The 20240-nt window shown below is 43.6% G+C and overlaps 1 protein-coding gene and 1 long non-coding RNA gene across 4 annotated transcripts in view; one reads left to right on the plus strand and one right to left on the minus strand.

The window, feature by feature from the left end:
- Positions 1–14900: 14900 nt before the first annotated feature.
- On the minus strand, positions 14901–17430 carry LOC144376134 (uncharacterized). The gene is made up of 2 exons (XR_013436243.1): positions 17184–17430; positions 14901–15035 (listed from the first exon to the last, which is right to left on the minus strand). It is a non-coding gene; the product is annotated as an uncharacterized LOC144376134 (long non-coding RNA).
- Nxn (nucleoredoxin) overlaps positions 15042–20240 on the plus strand; it is a 151039-nt gene continuing 145840 nt past the window's right edge. The window contains exons 1-2 of one of the 3 annotated variants that reach the window (XM_078042603.1): positions 15042–15085; positions 15560–15641. In XM_078042603.1, the coding sequence (XP_077898729.1) occupies positions 15057–15085; positions 15560–15641 (111 nt within the window). In that variant the 5' untranslated portion in view covers positions 15042–15056. Of the gene's footprint in view, positions 15086–15559; positions 15642–17493; positions 17987–20240 lie in introns of those variants that run through there. The other 2 variants (XM_078042602.1, XM_078042604.1) reach the window with 2 other exon arrangements.

Genomic DNA, 20240 nt, shown 5'->3' on the forward strand with positions numbered 1-20240 from the left:
TTTTTTTTAGAGAGACAGAATATTTTTTTTTTGTAGATGGACACAACACAATGTCTTTATTTTATTTTTTATGTGGTGCTGAGAATTGAACCCGGGTTCTACCCATGCTAGGTGAGCACTCTACCTCTGAGCCACAATCCCAGCCCAAAGATATGCTTCTTTGATGTCCAAAATTCTCTAAGTTGCCAAACATAATGGACATGTGATTCCCCCTGCTTCTTCTCCCACCAGGCTACCTACTACCTAATAAACTATTCCCGAGATCCCCAGTGAGTCCCAGTTGTCAAATCTAATTCAGGCCTCATTTTGCTAGATTTCTCAACTGCATATGACACAGTGACCCCCTCCCTCCTTAGAAGTTTCTAATAGAGCCCCTCTCTCCTAGTTTCACCCCAGCCTCTCCAGTTGCTCTTCTCAGACTTCATTGCAGATACCTCTGCCTGACCCTTTCCTCTGGTGCTCTTGGATCCCTCCACTAGACACTCCATTCTACCTGGGCAGCCTTGTCCACACTCATGGCATCTATACTACTACTTCCAATGCATCAGCAACTATGAAACCTTTATGTCCAACTTCATTTTTTCCTTGTGGACACAAGAATCCCCCCCCAACATAGTAGGGATTAAATCCAGTGGGATTCTACCACTAAGCTACATCCCCAGTCCTTTTATTTTTTTATTTTCAGACAAGGGTCTCACTAAGTTACCCAGGCTGGCTTTGAACTTGGCCATCCTCCTGACTCAGCCTCCCTATTAGCTGGGATGCCAGGCATATACTCCTACACCTGGCAAGAACCAAACATTTCTGATAGGCACTTCTAACTTGACACACCCTGTCAACCACCCTGTCCTTCCAGATGATGGAGGTGCCTAGGACTCTGATTTATGCTAAGATTTTTTTTTTAAGTTACTGGGGCTTGAACCCAGGTCTTTGCACATGCTAGACAAGCATTCTAGCACTGAGCTGTGTCCAGCCCTCTCATGCTAAGATCTTAAGAGCCAAAGTTAGAAGTGAGAGAAGTTGAGACAGACTCCCAGGCAACGAAGCCTTGGGAACCAATAAGTGGTCTAAAGAGCTAATCTATGGAACCAGTCAGAGAGCAATAGTCAAACCTCAAAAGGTTGTGGAGGATCATGTCATCAGGCAGAGAAATTCTGTGTGTCAAAGGTGCGTGAGATAGGGAACCTTGTATGGAAAATCATTCGCCCTGATCATAGATGGTGAGCAAACAAACAGATATTGATCTGCTGTCACCCTCTCCCATCTCCTTCCAAAAGTGAAATAGATTTCACATGATGGAAAACTTGAACCCCACCCCCGCTCAAGTACACTCTGAAAGTAAGAAGTGGTTTTCCATGTCTGTTTCCCTGGGCTGAACCTGTCAGCAGACTGGGGACCTTATCTAGCCATGGCATCCTTGGAAGTCCAACAGAGCTTAAGTTACAGCTTGGTTCTCCACCCCAGGTTGTCTCTTCTGGTCACAAGGATGCAGGATTAAAACAGCATCTAAGGGCAGTAGTTGTAGCTCAGTGGTAAAGCACTTGCCTCACATGTATGAGGCCCTGGGTTCGAACCTCAGTATCACATAAAAATATATAAATAAAAATAAAGATATTGTGCCCTTCTACAACTACAACAAAAAAATTAAAAAAAAAAAAAAACAGCATCTAGGTTTTGGGTTGTGGTTCAGCGGTAGAGCACTTGTCTAGCACGTGCGAGGCCCTGGGTTCGATCCTCAGCACCACATAAAAATAAATAGACAAAATAAAAGTATTGTGTACAACTTAAAAAAAAAAACAGCATCTAAGCAGGTCAGAGGACAGAGGACAGTTGAAGATGAGTTGGGTTCACAGTGAGGGAAACAGAAGAGTCAGGCGATGCCAAGTTGATGACCTGTCACTCTTAGTGTGCTAAACTAAGAGGAGGCCTGCTTATGCCTGTGAGACCCCAACTGATCTACCCAGTCCTCTTAGGTGCTGGCTGCTGGAGCCCAGAAGTAAAGAAATAGCACAAATTGGAATGGAATGAGGAAGCCCAAGGTGAGAAGTGCTGTGTGTTGCATGTGGATTTGAGTCCTGTATGGCTTTGGTAACAGGGAGATGGGTTGATGGTCCTGTTCCTGGAAGCAGGTATGGTCTAATAAATGCTGAGTAGCTAAGGGATTTATTGCAGATGGTAGTGGGTACTGAACAAGTGATCCTGTATTTAAAGAGTCTTGATCAATGTCCTCAAAAAAAAAAAAAAAAAAAAAGCAGACTCGGGGCTGGGGATGTGGGACAAGTGGTAGCGCGCTCGCCTGGCATGCGTGTGGCCTAGGTTCAATTCTCAGCACCACATACAAACAAAGATGTTGTGTCCGCCAAAAACTAAAAAATAAATATTAAAAAATGTTCGCTCCCCCCCACTCTCTCTTTCTCTCTCTCTCTTTAAAAAAAAAAAAGCAGACAACTAGGAGCTGGGGATAGATATGTGGTAGCTAAGAAAGTCATGGAAGGAGAAGGTAATGTGGTCCTCCTAGAAGGTGAGTGTAAACACCAGCAACACCTGGACAACTTCATGCTCACGTGAGGAGTGGAGGTCAGAGGTAAAAATTCAAGAATGTTTAGGAATCAGGAGTACCTATAGCCAGGCACAATGGAGCATACCTGGAATCCCAGGAACTCAGGAGGCTGAGGCAGGAGGACTGCAAGTTCAAAGCCAGCCTCTGCAACTTAGTGAGGCCCTAAGCAACTTAGGGAGACCCTACCTCAAAATAAGAAATAAAATGATCTAGGGCTGTAGTGTAGTTCAATGGTAAAGTGCCTCTGGGTTCAATCCCCTATACCAAAAGAAAAAAAAAAAAAGGGAGGTCGCTGCAATCTTACACTGCCTGTCACATGTGGTCATATAAGGCAGAGTGCTAGTTTTAACATAAGGCTACCAGAAGCCCTGCAGACCTGGATGGCCAAAGGTGCTGGTTAGGAAAGAAAGATGGGTCAGGCACCACCCCTGAACAGAGGCTGCCCCTACTTGGGCATGATTCTCAGGAATTTTTGAACTGGTTGTGAAGCACAGCCATTATTCAAAATTAAAATCTATATATTTACAATTAAAATATATTAAAAACTGGTAATGTATATTAAAACTCATCAATTTCTGAATATTTTACTATTATCTAGTAAGGTTATTTACATCTATTATAGCTGTATGGTAGAAATGCCATAGAATGAGGGCTGGGCTTGTGGCTCAGTGATAGAGCACTTGCCTAGCAAGTGTGAGACACTGGTTCGATCCCCAGCATCAGATAAAAAGAAAAAAAAAAAAGCTAAATAAATGTTTTTTTAAAAAATGAAAGAAAGAAAATGCCATAGAATAAGGTACTGCTGTGCATTTCTTCCCAATGCTATAACCAGTGAACTGATGTTGGTAATTTTAAATCAGCCATGATAGGAATATTTACACCACAGAAATGGACAAATGCTATAAGTCAGGGCCATTTGGTTGCTACTGTCGCTGAATATTAATCAGCCTGTGAGGCACTACAGGCAAATTTTGAGAACCAAGAACACTTTCTCTTTATTTGAGGAAATCGGTAAATAAAGGATAATGAGGCAGAAAAGTGGGCAATGAATTCCTGGTGGCATCCAAGAAAATCTTAGGAAATGCCAAACATTTCAGACGGAGAGTAAAGAGGAGTTCTCACTCTCAGGAAGCCTCACATCTTGCGTGCCATCATTTTGGATCCCTTGTATGGACAACATATGACCCCTCTGGGACTTTTAAGCACACATCTTGTATCTGGCCTGAGGCAATATTGTAACAGGCACCTGGTTGCCTGGCCCAGGGACTCTTAGAAGATGTTGGTCAAAAAAACATCAAGGAGCTGGTCGCGGTGGCGCAGACCTGTAATCCCAGCAACTCGGGAGGCTGAGGCAAGAGGATTTCGAGTTCAAAGCCAGCCTCAGCAAAAGCAAGGAGCTAATCAACTCAGTGAGACCCTGTGTCTAAATAAAATACAAAATAGGGCAGGGGGTGTGGCTTAGTGGTCAAGTGCCCCTGAGTTCAATCCCTGGTACCCGCCCCCCCCCAAAAAAAAAAAACATTAAGGGCTCCTCTAAGTAAACAGCGGCACATCTGTTCAGAAGGCCTCACAAAACAGTTTTCATCAAGGACTCAAGAGGGCTGGATAGCACATAGCCTGATAGCATCACAGATATATATATGAGATAGTTGTGCCAGCAAGTGAAATGTCCTTACTTGAAGGGTCTCTGGGGCACCAGGGAAGAAATAGTTGGGATTTAATGAGCCTTTGCTGTCAGCCAGTACTGCCGTACTTTGGGAACTCCTTGTCCTGGGCTCAGAGATGAGAAGACACTGCCTGGTAGAGATAGAGACCAGAGAGTTGCACATTCTTAAGTGAATGGGTGGAGTGGCTCTTGGCTTTTCTCTCAGAAGTCACTTCCCCAGAAAAGGATATTTGTTGTCGGGTACATAGTGACAGATGGACACATCACATTGCTGACTGCAGAATAATTAAGTAAGGCAGAGGGTGTCAGGCCTCCAACCATAGAGTCTTGGAGTTCAATGGGCAGTAATTGACTAATGGCACCCACCAGCCTTTGGACAAGCGCTCGTATGTGGAGCTCTGAGGCACTGTGCTTGCCCCCCTCTATCTTTCACAGTTAAGCTCATGAATCAGCATAACCTATGTGTATTCATGGCCTGGTAGGGGCTGGACTTGCTGGACCCAGGAAGGCCCAGTCCAGGAAGGTGCCAGTACCATCACTGTACACTGGGGCTCTCAGCCTTCAGTGAGCCTCAGAAGCACCTGCAGGCACTGGGTCATTGTGAGATTTTGCAAAGTGCTTGGAACAGTGCCTCAATAAGCTCCCAATAAACATGAACAATTTCCATTGTAAAAGAAGGAGAAGAAAAAGAATCTTGATTTCTGGGCACAGAGTTTCTGATTCAGGCCTGGGGAGGGTGTGAAAAGCTATATTTCCCAGGTGATGCTTGCTGCTACTTAAGGACCACTGTTCTGTATCATTATCCATGATGACTCTCACTGAAGTAGTCACACTACTCGGAGCTCCACTGAGATGGTGACTAGCTGCTCATCTAACTGACCCTAGGGCACATATTGGTGTCAGGATCCCTCAGGCTGTCGCAGAAGGTCAGAAAAGAACAGAGAGGTAGCACACTGCTAGTTTCATCTCTATCCTGAAAGTTAAGTTTGACTTGCTCAAAGGGCTGATGTTCAAGGGTTTAGGCCAATTTATTGTGGGGGCAGGGGGGCACAGACCCTACTAGGCATTTGCTATGTCTGAGCAACTCAGATTCATAAGTCCAGGATTAGCACTATGATAGTACAGACTGCCATGTCCTGGCTCATAGGAACAGATTTGGAGCTTGATTCTGTTGGGTGGGGGGGGCTCAGGAGTACTTGCTCATGGAAGGCCTGGGCAGAGGCAGACTTTTATCTCTGCTTTACCCTCTAAGCTCAAAGTCATCAGTGATTCCTCTTTCTCATTTACCATTCTCCCCAAACCCAGAGCTTTCTGGGTCCTAATATTAATTATTATTATTATTATTATTATTGGTTTTAGGGATTGAATCTGGGATGCTCAACCACTGAGCTAAGTCCCTAGCCCTTTTTATTTTGAGTCAGGGTCTTGCTAAATCATTTAGGGCCTTGCTAAATTGCCGAGCTTGGCCTTGAACTTGCAATCCTCCTGTTTCAGCCTTCCAAGTCACTGGAATTATGGGTGTGCACCACCATTGATACTTGTTTTTGAATTAGAAAGGCCTGGAAGTCCTCCAGTTGAGAATGAGCTTTTCTAGGAGTAGCATGACCAGAATGCTTCTTTTCTGTGGCCCTGAAAAAGGCAGGGCAAGTGGAATTCTGATAGGTTTTTTGTTTGTTTTGCAGTGCTCTGATTGAAAGTTCTGTGATTTAAAAAAAAAATTTGTTCTTTTTAGATACCCATGACAGAGCTGGGCAAGGTGGCACATGTCTGTAATCCCAGTGGCTCAGAAGGCTGAGGCAGGAGGATCGTGAGTTCAGAGCCAGCCTCAGCAAAAGTAAGGCACTAAGCAACTCAGTGAGACCTTGTCTCTAAATAAAACACAAAAAATAAAGGGGGCGCTGGGGATGTGGCTCAGTGATCAAGTGTCCCCATCGCTGAGTTCAAGCCCCAATTACACCCCACCATGTAGATATGCATGTCAGTAGAGTGTACTTTGATTTATTATACTTATACATACATGGAGTGCATATGTGTATTTTGTTATAACTTTTTCAGATAGCCACATTTGAGCCACTGGTGACTTGAGAGCCCTGTCCATCCTCAAGGAACACAAGCAGGTGAGCCTCTGCTCAGCCCAGCAGCATTGGGTCTCAGGCATTGCTGCCTCTTGTGAGAAGAGTTTGTAGGATCGAAGGTAGGACCAGGACTCTGTGTACTGCAGCCAACCTGAGTTTTAGGGGAAAACTCCCATCCTTACATTCTTCCATCTCTCTGTCCCTCCACCCCTCATCAAGGCCAAAGACTTAGGCCCAAGGTAGGTTTTCTGAGGTCTCAGGAGGCAGCACCCATGAGGAGGGTGGCAGGAAATGCCCCTGGGGAGGAGGAGGTCTCAGAAAGCTAGGAATGGCCTGAACCCATCAGGGGGCAGTTAGTAACAAACTCAAACCCCAGAAACATACTCCCCAGCACGGGGAGAGGAGCGGGTTTGAGAAGCAGACAGAGGATGTGCCTACGTGGATGTGGCTTTTATTCTCACACGTAAGTAGAAGTGCTTATGGAGCTGTGGGTGCAGATGGACCTGAACTAGAACATATTTCACTCCTCAACCCTGTTCTTCCTGTTTCTCATCTGGGTGAACGGTACTTTCATCCACTCAAAAAGTCTTTCTAAGCCAGGCATAATGACACACTTCTGTAATCCCAGAAGCTCAGGAGACTGAGGCCAGAGGATCACAGGTTCAAAGCCAGCCTCAGCAACTTAGCAAGGTTGTAAGCAACCTAGTGAGGGGCTGGGGATGTGGCTCAAGCGGTAGCGCGCTCGCCTGGCATGCGTGCGGCCCGGGTTCGATCCTCAGCACCACATATCAACAAAGATGTTATGTCCGCCAAAAAGTAAATAAATAAATAAATAAATTCTCTCTCTCTCTCTCTCTCTCTCTCTCTCTTAAAAAAAAAAAAGGCAACCTAGTGAAAATCTGTCTCTAAATTAAAAAATTTAAAGAAGGGCTGGGGATGTGGCTCAGTGGTTAAGTGCCCCTGGGTTCAATCGCTGGTACCAAAAAAAAAAAAAAAAAAAAAGTCTTCCTAGACTCCTTCCTTCCTTCTCATACTCATTGCCATTGCAGTAGTGTAAGTCCCATCACTTCCTAATTAATAGTAATACTTTTTTTTTTTTAAAGTGTGTGGTGCTGGGGATTGAACCCAGGGGTGCTCTTCCACTTAGCTACATCCCCAACCCATTTTAGTTTTTAATTTTGAGACAGAGTCTCACTAAGTTGCTGAGGCTGGCCTCAAATTGCTATCCTCCTGCCTTAGCCTCCAGAGTAGCTGGGATTTACAGGCAAGCACCACTGTGTCCAGTTTAATAGCCTCTTAATTGGTCTTCTTGCCTCCTACCTTGCTCTTCTCCAAACCATCCACAGGACCATCTTTCAACACATAAATGTGATTGTGTCTGCTACTCAGAATTCTTCTCTGTGCCAGGATGAAATCTAAACTCCATGTGTTGCTTTTACAACTTGTGCCCAGGAAGAAGCACATGCTTTCGTCCAAGTTTAGTTCTCACTGGAACATTTCCATTCCCAGTTGTCTGCTTTTGATATTCTCATTTGGACCTGGAAGTGATGAATCAAAAGCATTCTTGATTCCTCGTAGTCTTAAGTGTTTGAGAGCGGGTTTGGACTTTCTGACTCTGTCATTTCTTTTTTTTTTCTTTTGTGGTGCTGGGGATTGAACCCAGGGCCTGTGCATGCGAGGCAAGCACTCTACCAGCTGAGCTATATCCCCAGCCCTCTGTCATTTCTTTCCATGATGTCCTTCCTTGACCTGTGCCTTCAGTCAAGTGTAAAATGTTAGAAAATTTGCTCCTATGATGTCTTAATTGTTTTTGATGCTGACCTATGGTAGCCATGGTGAGAACAATTTCTAGTGACAGATCCTCAGGTTCTAGCCTGTTTCTGGTGGGTGGTCTAATATTCTGGAGCAGATTTCCTCTACACCATAATTGTTTGGAAGTTTTATGTACTCTCCATACTCACGACCCAGATTTGCTTACTATCTCTTGTGCTGTTGCTTTAGCTTTGTTTACCAAAAGCTGTTGGAAATGTAGCAAACAGCCTGGCTGTCTAGTAGGTTGTCGGGACCCACTACAGATTTGGTTAATGGATCATATAAATATAATTTATTTTGGCTGTATCTGCAATAAAGTCACAGTGATGTCCATCAGGGCTATAAGCTGTGACCCTCAAATTTGATATGAAAAGCATTGGCATGAAATGGAAATATGCATAATGGTTTTTTTCCCCTACCATCTTGTACATATGGCAAAAAAGTCAAAGAAGAGTTAGGGACTTTAAGAATTAGAAACCACTGGGTGTAGCTCCGTGGAGTAGTGTTTGTGTGATATGTATGAGGCTCTGGGTTCCATCTCAAGCACCACAAATGAGATAGAATAAACAAAAACTGCAGACCATAGTCACCTGTTTTGCTACATGATGAAATGGAAAATCAAAAAAACAATAGCCAGGGGCTTGGCTGTGGCTTAGTGATAGTGCACTTACCTGGCATGTGTGAGGCACTGGATTTGATTCTCAGCACCACATATAAATTAATAAAAATAAATAAATAAAGGTAAAAAAGAACCCAATAGCCAGGTGTGCTGGTGCAGGTCTGGAATCACAGCAACTCAGGAAGCTGAGGCAGAAGGATCACAAGTTTGAGGCCACCTTTAGCAACTTAGCAAGGTCCTAAGCAACTTAGCGAGACCTTGTCTCAAAATAAAAAAATAAAAAGGGCTGGGGATATAGCTCAATGATAGAGAGCCCCTGGGTTCAATTCCTAGTACCCGCCCCCCCCCACAAAAGAGCAATAATCTTGACTTTCCTAAGTTCTAGTCAAGTTACTGAAAAAAAGAAAGAAAGAAAACACCACACTTTTGCTATAATCAAGGAGGAGGAGGTGCCCAGATATTTAGAGGCAACATATTCTTCTTTTCAGTGTGTTATTCCTATTTACCAAAAAAGCTGCTTTCCCTTCTTTCATTTGGACCCTCATCAAATCTCACTTCCACATTCTCTTCACTTACCTCTCTTATCAAGCAATTTCCTTCATCAGTGAATCACCCACAAAAAAGCAGCCCACCCCCCACTTTTTTGTGATTCTTGGATTAAGCCCAGGGCCTTGTGCATGCTAAACAAATGAGCTACACCCTCAGCCCAGAAGTCCAGGTTTTTTTTAAAGGAAAAGAAAAAACAGATGCAAAACCTGTAATATAGTATTAATCTACAGGTAAAATCTTTTACAGGGAACTCCAATTAAATGGGCTAATCTTTAAATTAAAAGTTATTACAATATTATTGAATCAATTATTTATGTGGATTTGGAAAACTTTTATTATCAGAAGGTTCATTTTATATAACAGGGTGGTTATAATGGAATTGATTTTGTATATGTGTGAGAGAAATTTTTTTTCTCTTTCATTTTGAGATGTCCTGCCAAAGTTTAAATATTTCTTTTGCATGGGCTGAGGATGTGGCTCTGTGGTAGAGTGCCTGACTCACATGAGTAAGGCCCTGGGTTTGATCCCCAGCATTGCCAAAAAAATAAAATAAAATAATATTTAAAAATTCTTTCTCCATTTATAGTTTCTTATCCTTTGAATAAGTTCTTAATCAAAAATTCAAAACTGTTTTCTTCTTGGACTAGAATAATACCTTGCATATTTTTCTCACATCTATTCCTAGTCTTTCCGTTCCCTTTCCCAAGTAACCTGTTACTTCTTCTAAAACGTCTTTCCAGTTATATTTCATGCATATATAAGCATTATATTGGTTTGTGTATGTTTTTCTTTGCTTAAAAAAAGAAATTACAAGTAGGGACTGGAGGGATAGCTCAGTAGGAGAACCCTTGCTTAGCATGTGTAAAGCACTAGGTTCGATCCCCAGCACAGGAAAAAAATTATAAATAATAGTTTAGTTCATCCTGCCTATTCTCCACCTTATTTTCTCTTGTACTTCATCTTTGGGATATTCCATATTATTGTATGTGATGGTTAATTTTATGTGTCCCTTTGACTGGGCCATAGGGTGCCCAGATATTTAAAGGCAACATTTTCTTCTTTTCAGTGTGTTATTTCTATTTACCAAGTGACCTAAAAAGCTGCTAGTTTTGTTTTGTTTTGTTTGGGTGCTGGGGTTTGAGTCCAGGTCATTTGTCATGCTAAGTATATGCTCTACCACTGTGCTGTATCCCCAGCACCAAGCTGCTAGAATTTGGGGGTTTTTTGTTTGTTTGTATGTTTGTTTGTTTGTTTAGTACTGGAGATTTAACCCAGGGGTGCTTTGCCACTAAGCTACATCCCCAGCCCTTTTTATTTTTTGATTTTGAGACAGGATCTTGCTAAGTTGCTGAGGCTGGCCTTGAACTTGTGCTAGTCCTGACTCAGCCTCCTGAGTTACTGAAATTTCAGACATGGGCCATCATGCCTGGCTTCCCAAGCTGCTAGTTTTGAGTGGAACCCAGAAAAAGAGAAGGCTCTGCAAGAGGTTCAGGCCTCTGTGCAAGCTGCTCTACCATTTGGGCCACAGGATTTGCATATCAATGGTACTTGAGGTGTTAGTGATAGTGATGGGGTGCTATTTGAAGCACTGGATAGAGCCCTATAAGAATTCACTCACCTAGCATGTGTGAGGCCCTGGGTTCAATCCTCAGCACCACATAAAAATAAATAAATTAATAAAATAAAGATATTGTGTCCAACTACAACTAAAAAATAAATATTAAAAAAAAAGGAATTTCGGTGTGGGTTCCTAAGGATATGGATATTCCATCTGCTATGCATAACATCTCTTCTTTTGTGAAACAGATACTGGGCCTTAGTAGAAACTGACACTTAGCCATAGGCCATCTAGTTATCGTGCTGCCTGCGCTGTTTGTTATTTGAGATGTTATTTGACTCATCAAGTTATAAAGTTAGGCTTACACAACAAAAAGTCCTGTCCCCCAAAAGTAGATAGCTGCTGCACTAAAGCCCTTTTCTGGGACATTTCTGAAGCAGGGTGGTAAAGGGGAAGTCTCCTGGTGAGCAGGATTTCAAGAAACGCACCAGTTGCTTGGAAGGAGCTTTGACCCGATGTGTGCTTATATACCTCTCATGAACCGAAGCCAGTGGTGTGGTCAGGGACATGGAAGGTGCATGATCAGAAAACTGGTGACAAGGAAATTTGGGGGAGAGATATGTGGATGGACTTCTGGGAAGAATAAGAAGAAGGGGAAGAGGAAGGGAAAGGGAAGGGGAGGGGGAGGAGAAGAGGAAGGAGGAGGAGGGGGTGAGGGGGAGGGGAAGAGAAAGAGGAAGAAGAGGAAGAAGAAAGAATTGATGTTCTATGTGAATACTCACCAGAGGATGACCTCAGCAGAAGATTTTTATCAAGTGGATAAGATAACCTGTTCTGTAGATACCAATTAGCCTGTTCTCCCAGCCACCCCAGAACATCCAGCAGGCTCGTGAACAAAGTGGCCATGGTGTCAGGGAGAAAGACCATGCATGGTTCAGGAACATGGACTTCTTTCATCAAGGCTTACCTGCCTGTGGCCACTGCAGCAGAGACTGACACTAAGGCCCCCAAATGGAATCATTCCCCCAAGTGATCAGCCAGCTTCCTGGAGGCAGATTTGTGACACTGGGCTATTTCTATCATGAAGGGGTAGCATTTTGTCCTTATTAGAATAAACACACTTTCTTGCATGCAATGCTTCTGCCAAAACTACCAGCCATGGACTTAAAGAACATTTTATTCATCATCATGGTATTCCATACAGCATAGCTTCTGACCGAGGTACTTTTCATTGCAAAAGTGTGGCAACAGGCCTGTACTCATGGAATTCACTGGTCTCACAATGTTCCCACAATCCTAAAGCTGCTGGTTTGATAGGCAGTGAAATGACCTTTTGAAGACATAGTTACATCGCCAGATAGGAAGCAATAGCTTGCAGTTCAATGTAGAAGGATGTATATGCTCTGAGTTGGCATCTAATATATGATAGTCTTTCTCCTATTGCCAGGATTCATGGGCCCAAGGTGGAAATGGGAGTGCCAGCACTCACAATTACCCCTAATGATGCAGTAGCAAAAGTAGGTCTTTAAAAATTTTTTTTAATATTTATTTTTTTTAGGTGTAGATGGACACAACACAATGCCTTTATTTTATATGGTGCTGAGGATCGAATTCGGGTCCTACCTGTGCTAGGCGAGCGCTTGACCACTGAGCCACAATCCCAGCCCCTTTAAAAAAATTTTTTAATGTTAATTTTACTTGTTTTTGGTATTAGGGATTGAACCTAGAGCCCAGCACATACTAGGCAAGTGCCATACCACTGAGCTAACTCTCCAGCTACATTTTGCTTCTTGTTCCCACAATTTTGTGCTCTGCTGGCCTACAGGTCTTAGTTCCAGGAGGAGTGATTCTACCAGGAGGTTCAACTATCTCCACCAAACTTGAAATTATGACTTCTGCATGGCTCCTTTGGACCCGTGGCAACTCTGAGTCAACAGGCAAGTAAGTAAGGGAGTTATTGTGCTGGCTGGGTGATTGTTCCTGAAATTGGACCAATACCCAATAGTAGCTGAAAGGAAGAGGATGTCTGGAATGCAGAAGATCCCTTAGGGTGTTTCTTGGTATTACCATGCCCTGTGATTAAGGTCAATGGTAAACAGTGATCCAATCTAGACAAGACTATTAATGGCCCAGACCTTTTGGGAATGAAGATTTGGGTCCTTCCACCAGGTAAAGACCCAGCCAGCTGAAGTGCTTTTTGAAGGCAAAGGGAATAGAAATTGGATAATGAAGATGGTGGCTATAAATACCAGCCATCATATGACCAGTTAAGAGAAACAAGAACTGTAATTATCATGGATGTTTCTTCTTTATTTTATTATGTTTGTGTGTGTGTCTAAAATATTTTTGTTTCTTCTTTCTCTGTCATTACTTTATTATGTAACATAAAATGTATTGGTTTTAAGGGTTGGAGCTATAGCTCAATGGCAGAGTGCTTACCTAGTATGTGTGAGCACCACATAAAAATTAAGAAAAAGAAAAAGAAAATATCTTTAAGCTAGGCATAATGATACATGCTTATAATTCTGGCTAGCCTTCCAACAGGAGGCTGAGGCAGGAAGATTGTAAGTTCAAGGCCAGTCCTGGCAATTTAGTGAGATTGAGAGCAATTTAGTCAGACCCTATCTCTAAATAAATAGGGCTGGGTGTGTAGTTCAGTGGAAGAGCACCTATGGATTCAATCCCCAGTGCTAACCATACACATACACACACACAAAACACAATATATATAGACTTTAAATATCACTCAAAGAATTTCTCTTTTTTAAAATATTTATTTTTTTAGTTGTAATTGGACACAATACCTTTATTTTGTTTATTTATTTTTATGTGGTGCTGAGGATCTAACCCAGGGCCTGGCACATGATAGGCAAGCGCTCTATTGCTAAGCCACAACCCCAGCCCCTGAGCCACAACCCCAGCCCTCTCTCTTTTTTATGGGAAGAGGTTAATATATTTTTGGTTGCATGTAGAGTAGTTTTATAATATTAGATAGAATATGACTTTGTGATTGTCTTTATTTGGAAATTATGGAGATTATTTGGAGGTATGGTTTAAACAAATACATATGGGTGTTGAGTTTACAAGGGGCACACTTGTAATGATAAATTTTATATGTCAATATGACTGGGCTAGGAGTACCCAGCTAAGTAGCTAAGCATTATTCTGTGTGTGACAGTGAGGATGTTTATGGATGAGATTAATATTTTGAATTCCTAGACCAAGTAAACTACATTGCTCACCCCAGTCTGGGCATGTCTCATTCAATCCATGAAATCTGAATAGAACAAAAAGGATAAGGATGGGAAAACTTATTCTCTCTGCTTTTTACTGTTTGGGAGTGGGATGTCCTGCCTTTGGATTTGAAGTCTGACTAGAGCTTCCACCTTGGCTTTCATAACTCTCAGGCCTTTGAACTCAGTCTAGAGTTCATTGGCTCTTCTGGCTCTCCAGCTGACTGACTGAAGGTCTTGGGACTTCTCACCCTCCATAACATAATGAGTCAAATCTTTATAAGAAATCTCATTCTCGCTGGGTGTGGTGGTGCATGCCTGTAATCCCAGTGGCTCAGAAGGCTGAGGTAGGAGGATCACAAGTTCAAAGCCAGCCTCAGCAATTTAGTGAGGCTGTGTCTCAAAATAAAAAATAAAAAGGGCTGGGGATTTTGCTCAGTGGTTAGGTGCCACTGAGTTCAATCTCTAGTACAAAAAAAAAAAAAAAAGAAAGAAAAAAGAAAAGAAAAACCCTAACAATATCATGTATATTGTAGTTCCTTAATACATACTTTAAAAAAAGAATAGCATATTCGCCATTCAATTTTTTGTAGCGCAACTAGCTAAATACCAGTAGGGACAATCTCTTTAAGTGGCTCTCTTATACTGCATCAGCAGAGAGAGTAGTGCTTTCCGCAGGCCAAAGGACATTGGCTAATTCTTTATAGGGAGCCAAATGAGTCTCCTTAGGCTTCTTCTTATAACAAACACCCACCAGAATTATGATTTTGGATTGATTTCCATTGCAAATCCCCTCTTTCGACACTCCTTTAAAAGGCAGCTGCGATATTTGGCTTCTAACCAAGGCCTGCTGCACCAACAATTCTCCAAATTTTATTTATATTTCATGTGCAGTATGTTCGAACTCTCACTTTTCCAGGTGCCAGATGCTGGTTTGGACACACTCCAGTGGAAAGTGCTTTCCTGTAAAATAATAAAAGTAAAATGCTGAACAAACTGCCTCTTTATACCAGGTTTGTACCTAGTATACCAAAGTTAAGGACTCTAATAACGACTTCACTATTTCCCCAAATTTGCAATCCCCCAAATTCCAATTCATTACCTCCACTCCAAATACTTTGTCTTTTGGTTTCCATTGGATGTAAATGCTTATCTTTACTTTTTTTTTAGTGTCATGTAAAAGTGTCAGAGTGTAGGAATTTCAGTCTAACATGCTTTGGGTCATGCCTAACCCATGTACCTACCCACCCAGGGGCATTTAAGATATGAGCTGGATGAGAAGAAAGCATTTAACCCATTTACAGAATTTTTTTAAAAAAGGATTTTAAAAGATACTTGAAAACTTAATATATATTCTTTTATTATGTTTAAATGTTTCATTTAAAAATGATGTTTTCTGTGTGTTCTATTATGATACCGTCTTTGTATCAGAATTTTAAGCATAACACTTTTCCTAAGAATTAACATGAAATTTGCTTTTGTCATAGGGATCTTGCCTGCTTAAAGGCTGTCCTCAGTCTAAAGATCCAGCTTATGAGCAGTCTTCAGGTGGTTACTAAGAAAGTATATGTAAGTTGTAGAAATTGCTGGTCTGGTGTTGTCCTACATCTCCACTTTCTTAATTGTTTATGTCATAATATTTCACTGCGCTGATAATCTATATAATTCCTTGTTCTACTGTTCACAAATTTGAGAACTTTAGGGCTCGAAAGTTTATGTTTGGGTCAAAGCTTGCAGTTAAGTTGGGAGGTTTAAATGATATCCTGTTGAGACCTGCTATGATGTGTGTGTGAATGTGTGCGTGTTTGCGTGTGAGGGGACATGGAGGGGGACCTTTGTAAATAACAAGAGTTCTGCTTGGTCCTGCCCAGCAACATTTTTCACACCTTGGGGCTGGTAGAACTTTTTCTTTTCTCGCTCTTTCCTTTAGATGGCGGTAGATACCCAAGAAATAACTATAAAAGCACTGGCGGGCTGATAGTTTATTGTGTGTGTGTGTGTGTGTTTCCTTTTGCTGTCACACCAAAGCCCTCTTTGGCGGGTGGGCATGGAATACATTTTTGTCATGTTTGTCATTTTTGTCATGTTGTCAGGTGGTTGGGAGCCTGGGAGACTTTATTAAACAGACCACCTGTTTAATAAAGTTTCACCCTAAAGATCAGTAGAGGAAGGTGACCAAGGGGTGGAAGATGGGCCAGAGGGGGAAAGTGGAGGGGAGTTATATTGGCCAATTTGTTATATTGTGTAATGTGTGCATGTACAAATATACGACAACATATCCCATTAGTATGTGCCACTATAATGAACCAATTTAAAAAGTGGTAAGAAAAACTTTCTCCCTAAACATCCGTGAACATTTGCCATTTGAGGAAAAAATTCCTTAGAATGTTTCTCAGCCATCAACAGACCTTTTTTTTTTTTTTTTAAGAGAGAGAGACAATTTTTAAAAATTTTTTTTTATTATTTTTTAGTTCTGGGCGGACACAACATCTTTGTTGGTATGTGGTGCTGAGGCTTGAACCCGGGCCGCACGCATGTCAGGCGAGGGCGCTACCGCTTGAGCCACATCCCCAGCCCCCATCAACAGACTTTATATAAGTTTTAAGCCAATCAGGAGAGCTGCCAGCATTGATTTAGAGATGCTGCAATTGGCATCTGTTGCATGTTTGTGGAGATGGAAGAGAGCCTTTCGCTGATGGGACATGGTCTCAGCAACCTGTGGACTGAAATCCCACACTACGACTTGCAATCAATTCACTAGTATTTATGAATTCTTTTTCTTGTGTGCCTCGTACTTCACAGGCGCACAATAAATAGAAGACATGGTGTCCTCTAGTCCAGTTATAATAGAGAATACAAAATATACACAGAGAAATAACTGCCGAGCAAGACTTAGCCTGATAAAGTGATATTGTGTGGCAAAGACACTAAATCCTTTAAGTTTTATGAGAGGTTAGTGGGTCCTAAGTGCCCTTAGGGTTAAGCTTTGTGTGGGGAGAAAGGAGAGGGAGGTGGAGGAACAAGGAGTGGGTACAGAACAGGGTGACGGGGAGGGAGACACCTTTGGAGAAGTCTGGAGAGAACTTAGAATTGGGAGGGAAGAGGATATACCGGCAAAAGTGCGGCCAAGTCCAGTTCGATATTGGTTTGCAGCCTCAGAAAGCTCCGGTTCAGCAGACCCTTCTCCTGTCTTCACTTAGGCCCAAGGAATTGAGGTCACGGTGGAGCGTTTCGGGTCAGATTTCTTTGGCCACGTGCTGTAAGCCCGCGACCTCTTGCTGGGGCGCCTGGGCGCCAGCTGCTGGGGACTAGCCTGGGTAGACTGCGCCTAGTGTGCCCCGCAGCCTGGGTCAGCCACGGAGGGGGCGTGGCGAGCGTGGGCTGGAGGGGCGTGGCGTGGGCGGACCGGTGGGCGGAGCTCTCCTCACCCGCGCCCGCCGCCTTTGCCACTGCCTCCGCCCGCCCGCCGCGCGGACCGAGGGAGCCGGGTAGCAGCCGTCTACCCGCCCGCCGCCCGCGTGCTGGGGCTGCGGTGGGCCAGGATGTCGGGCTTCCTGGAAGAACTGCTTGGCGAGAAGCTGGTGACTGGCGGCGGCGAGGAGGTGGACGTGCACTCGCTTGGCGCCCGCGGCATCTCCCTGCTCGGGCTCTACTTCGGCTGTAGCCTGAGCGCCCCCTGCGCGCAGCTCAGCGCCAGCCTGGCCGCCTTCTACGGCCGCCTGCGGGGGGACGCGGCGGCCGGGCCAGGGGCCGGGGCTGGGCCGGGGCCGGGGGCCGGAGCGGCCGCGGAACCCGAACCGCGGCGCCGCCTGGAGATCGTCTTCGTGTCTTCGGACCAGGACCAGAGGCAGTGGCAGGACTTCGTGCGGGACATGCCGTGGTTGGCGCTGCCCTACAAGGAGAAGCACAGGAAGGTGAGCGGCGCGGGCCTGTTGGCGCCCCCGGCCTCGAAGCCCCCGCGCTCCCGGGATCCCGGTCCTCGCCGCCCCTACTCTACTGTCCCCTTGCCCTCCTTCTCCATCTTGGCACGCACCTTCTCTCTTATCCCTATCTGAGCTCGCACCCCGATCCCCTAGGTTGGGGCGCTGGCGGCAACTCCTGGTGCCAGTGTCAGGCTGCTCCCGCGATGGGAAGTTTTGACACCCCTTAGCCCCCTGGACCCTGGCTTAAACTGTGACCCCTTCTCACATTTTGGGAGTCTCGCGAAAGGGTGATTATTCTCTAGGGTCGCTACCCACTGACCTCCCCCCCCCCACCTCTTTCTATTAGTGCAGGGAGGGGGCCTTCCCCAACCACTTAACTCCTGGTGGATACCTGTAATGGGTTGGGGAGAGCGCTAGCCCCCTACCCATAATGCCCAAACCAGGAAGTTTCCTTTCTATTCCAGAGAAACCTGTCTTCCTGGGGCCCCCTTCCAAAGCACTACGGACCTGGAGGCCGATTCTGGGGTCAGGCCCCAGGGAGACGGCCACTAACCGTGGTTTTGGGTGAGAAGGGAGCTTTCTTCTCTTGCCTTTTCCCTACTTTTCCCCCTTTCCCGGAGCTGAATTAGTGGTCTCCGGGGAGCTTTTCATTGTCTGGCTGTCCAGCTATCTCCAGGCCCAGGAGCAGTCCCGGCCTTGCAGATCCCTTAGTTTCTTGGTGGGCCACTGTTGTTTTGGCTACTTGGAATTAAATGAAGAACTGATCCCATAGATGCAGCTTGACTGGGATAACTAGGATTCCAGGAGATACATACTTTGCTGTCAACTTCTTGTTCCTCCCAGTTTGCTATTGGAATTAGTTTGGGATCCTGTGTGTATCTGTTGGATGAAGATGTCCATTTCAATAAAACAAATTCAGGACATTTTGTAATGAATGGTAACAGAAAAAGTTTTGGAGTGCTCTTGCTTAATTAGTGTGTCTGATGCAGAGGGATTCCAACTCCTTCCCTTTCTGAGGAGAATCTCAGTTTATGGGGTGGACAGGAGGGAGACTATTCTGTGGCATTTAGTTTCCTCTAGGGAGGATGGTAACGCATGCCATGTGTTTCTTTTATGTGTGTACAGAATCTTGTTGAGAAGCATGATTTAGATTTAGTGAGAGCAAAAGGCTTGTACTGTGACCCCAAATGTCTCGAGTAAATCTTCCATCCCAAAGCAGTGTTAAGGTACAGACTTGAGATTTAAAGTATGAAATACAGTTTAACAAATGCAGTTTGCAAATTTAACATTGGAAAAACATGGGTTCACTAACCACAGAGAAGCAAGACTTCGCATTTTTGACCACTTTTTAGGTTATTTTGCCCATATTTGATTTATATGCTTGATAGGGTGTGAATATGCATGGCTAGTACTTTTTGCTTCAAAATATGAGAATCCTTTGTTTTCTTTGGTTGTGTATATGACTATTTTGGGGAGAAATAATGCTCAGAATGTGATTTATCAAAAAATACTTTTATTGTTCTAGCAAGTTTCTGTTGTAGACTGAAGTCTGTTTAAAATAATATCCTCATTGGGGAATATAAATGATTTCTGGCTTTTGAATACAGACAAGGAATGGTAAATGTTACATAGCTAGGTTTATTGTTATGTTTTTTACAAAAGGGAAAATAAAATTGTTGGATAGTAAAAATATGGAATACATTGAGATGTTTTGGAAATCTTAAAGCTCCCCCCCAAAAAAAATGGGCATATTTGATATGACATAGGCCATGTTTGATTCTCTCTACCCTAGCTGCTAGTCCCTTTATGTGTGTGTGGGGGGGAGAAGGTTCTGTGGCCCTAGCCTGGACTTGCTGAATTTCATCAGGATCAAGCATCTGGAGAACATGGAGATCCCATTTGAAAATATAGTTTATAGTGTGGAGGTACCTAAACTGTGATGTGTTAGCATCTTAAAATTTTTATTTAAAGATTTTTGTTTGTTTGTTTAGCTGGGGATCAAACCTGGGAGTCTTGTATGTGCTAAATATGTGTTCTACCACTGAGCTATATTTCTCACCCCCCTAAATTTATTTTTTTCTCAGAGTTTTTCTGACTCATATCCTAGAATTTACTTTGTTGTTCAAAACCAGACTAGTTTTCAAGGAGGTGGTTTCTGCCTCTGGATATTGGTGAATAGGCAGCTCAAGATCTGATCCCAGAAACATTCTTATTCGTAGTGATGTATACCAGGTAAAAAGGCTCC

The sequence above is a fragment of the Ictidomys tridecemlineatus genome, chromosome 3 (assembly GCF_052094955.1).
Source record: "Ictidomys tridecemlineatus isolate mIctTri1 chromosome 3, mIctTri1.hap1, whole genome shotgun sequence".
Classification (NCBI taxonomy): Eukaryota; Metazoa; Chordata; class Mammalia; order Rodentia; family Sciuridae; genus Ictidomys; species Ictidomys tridecemlineatus.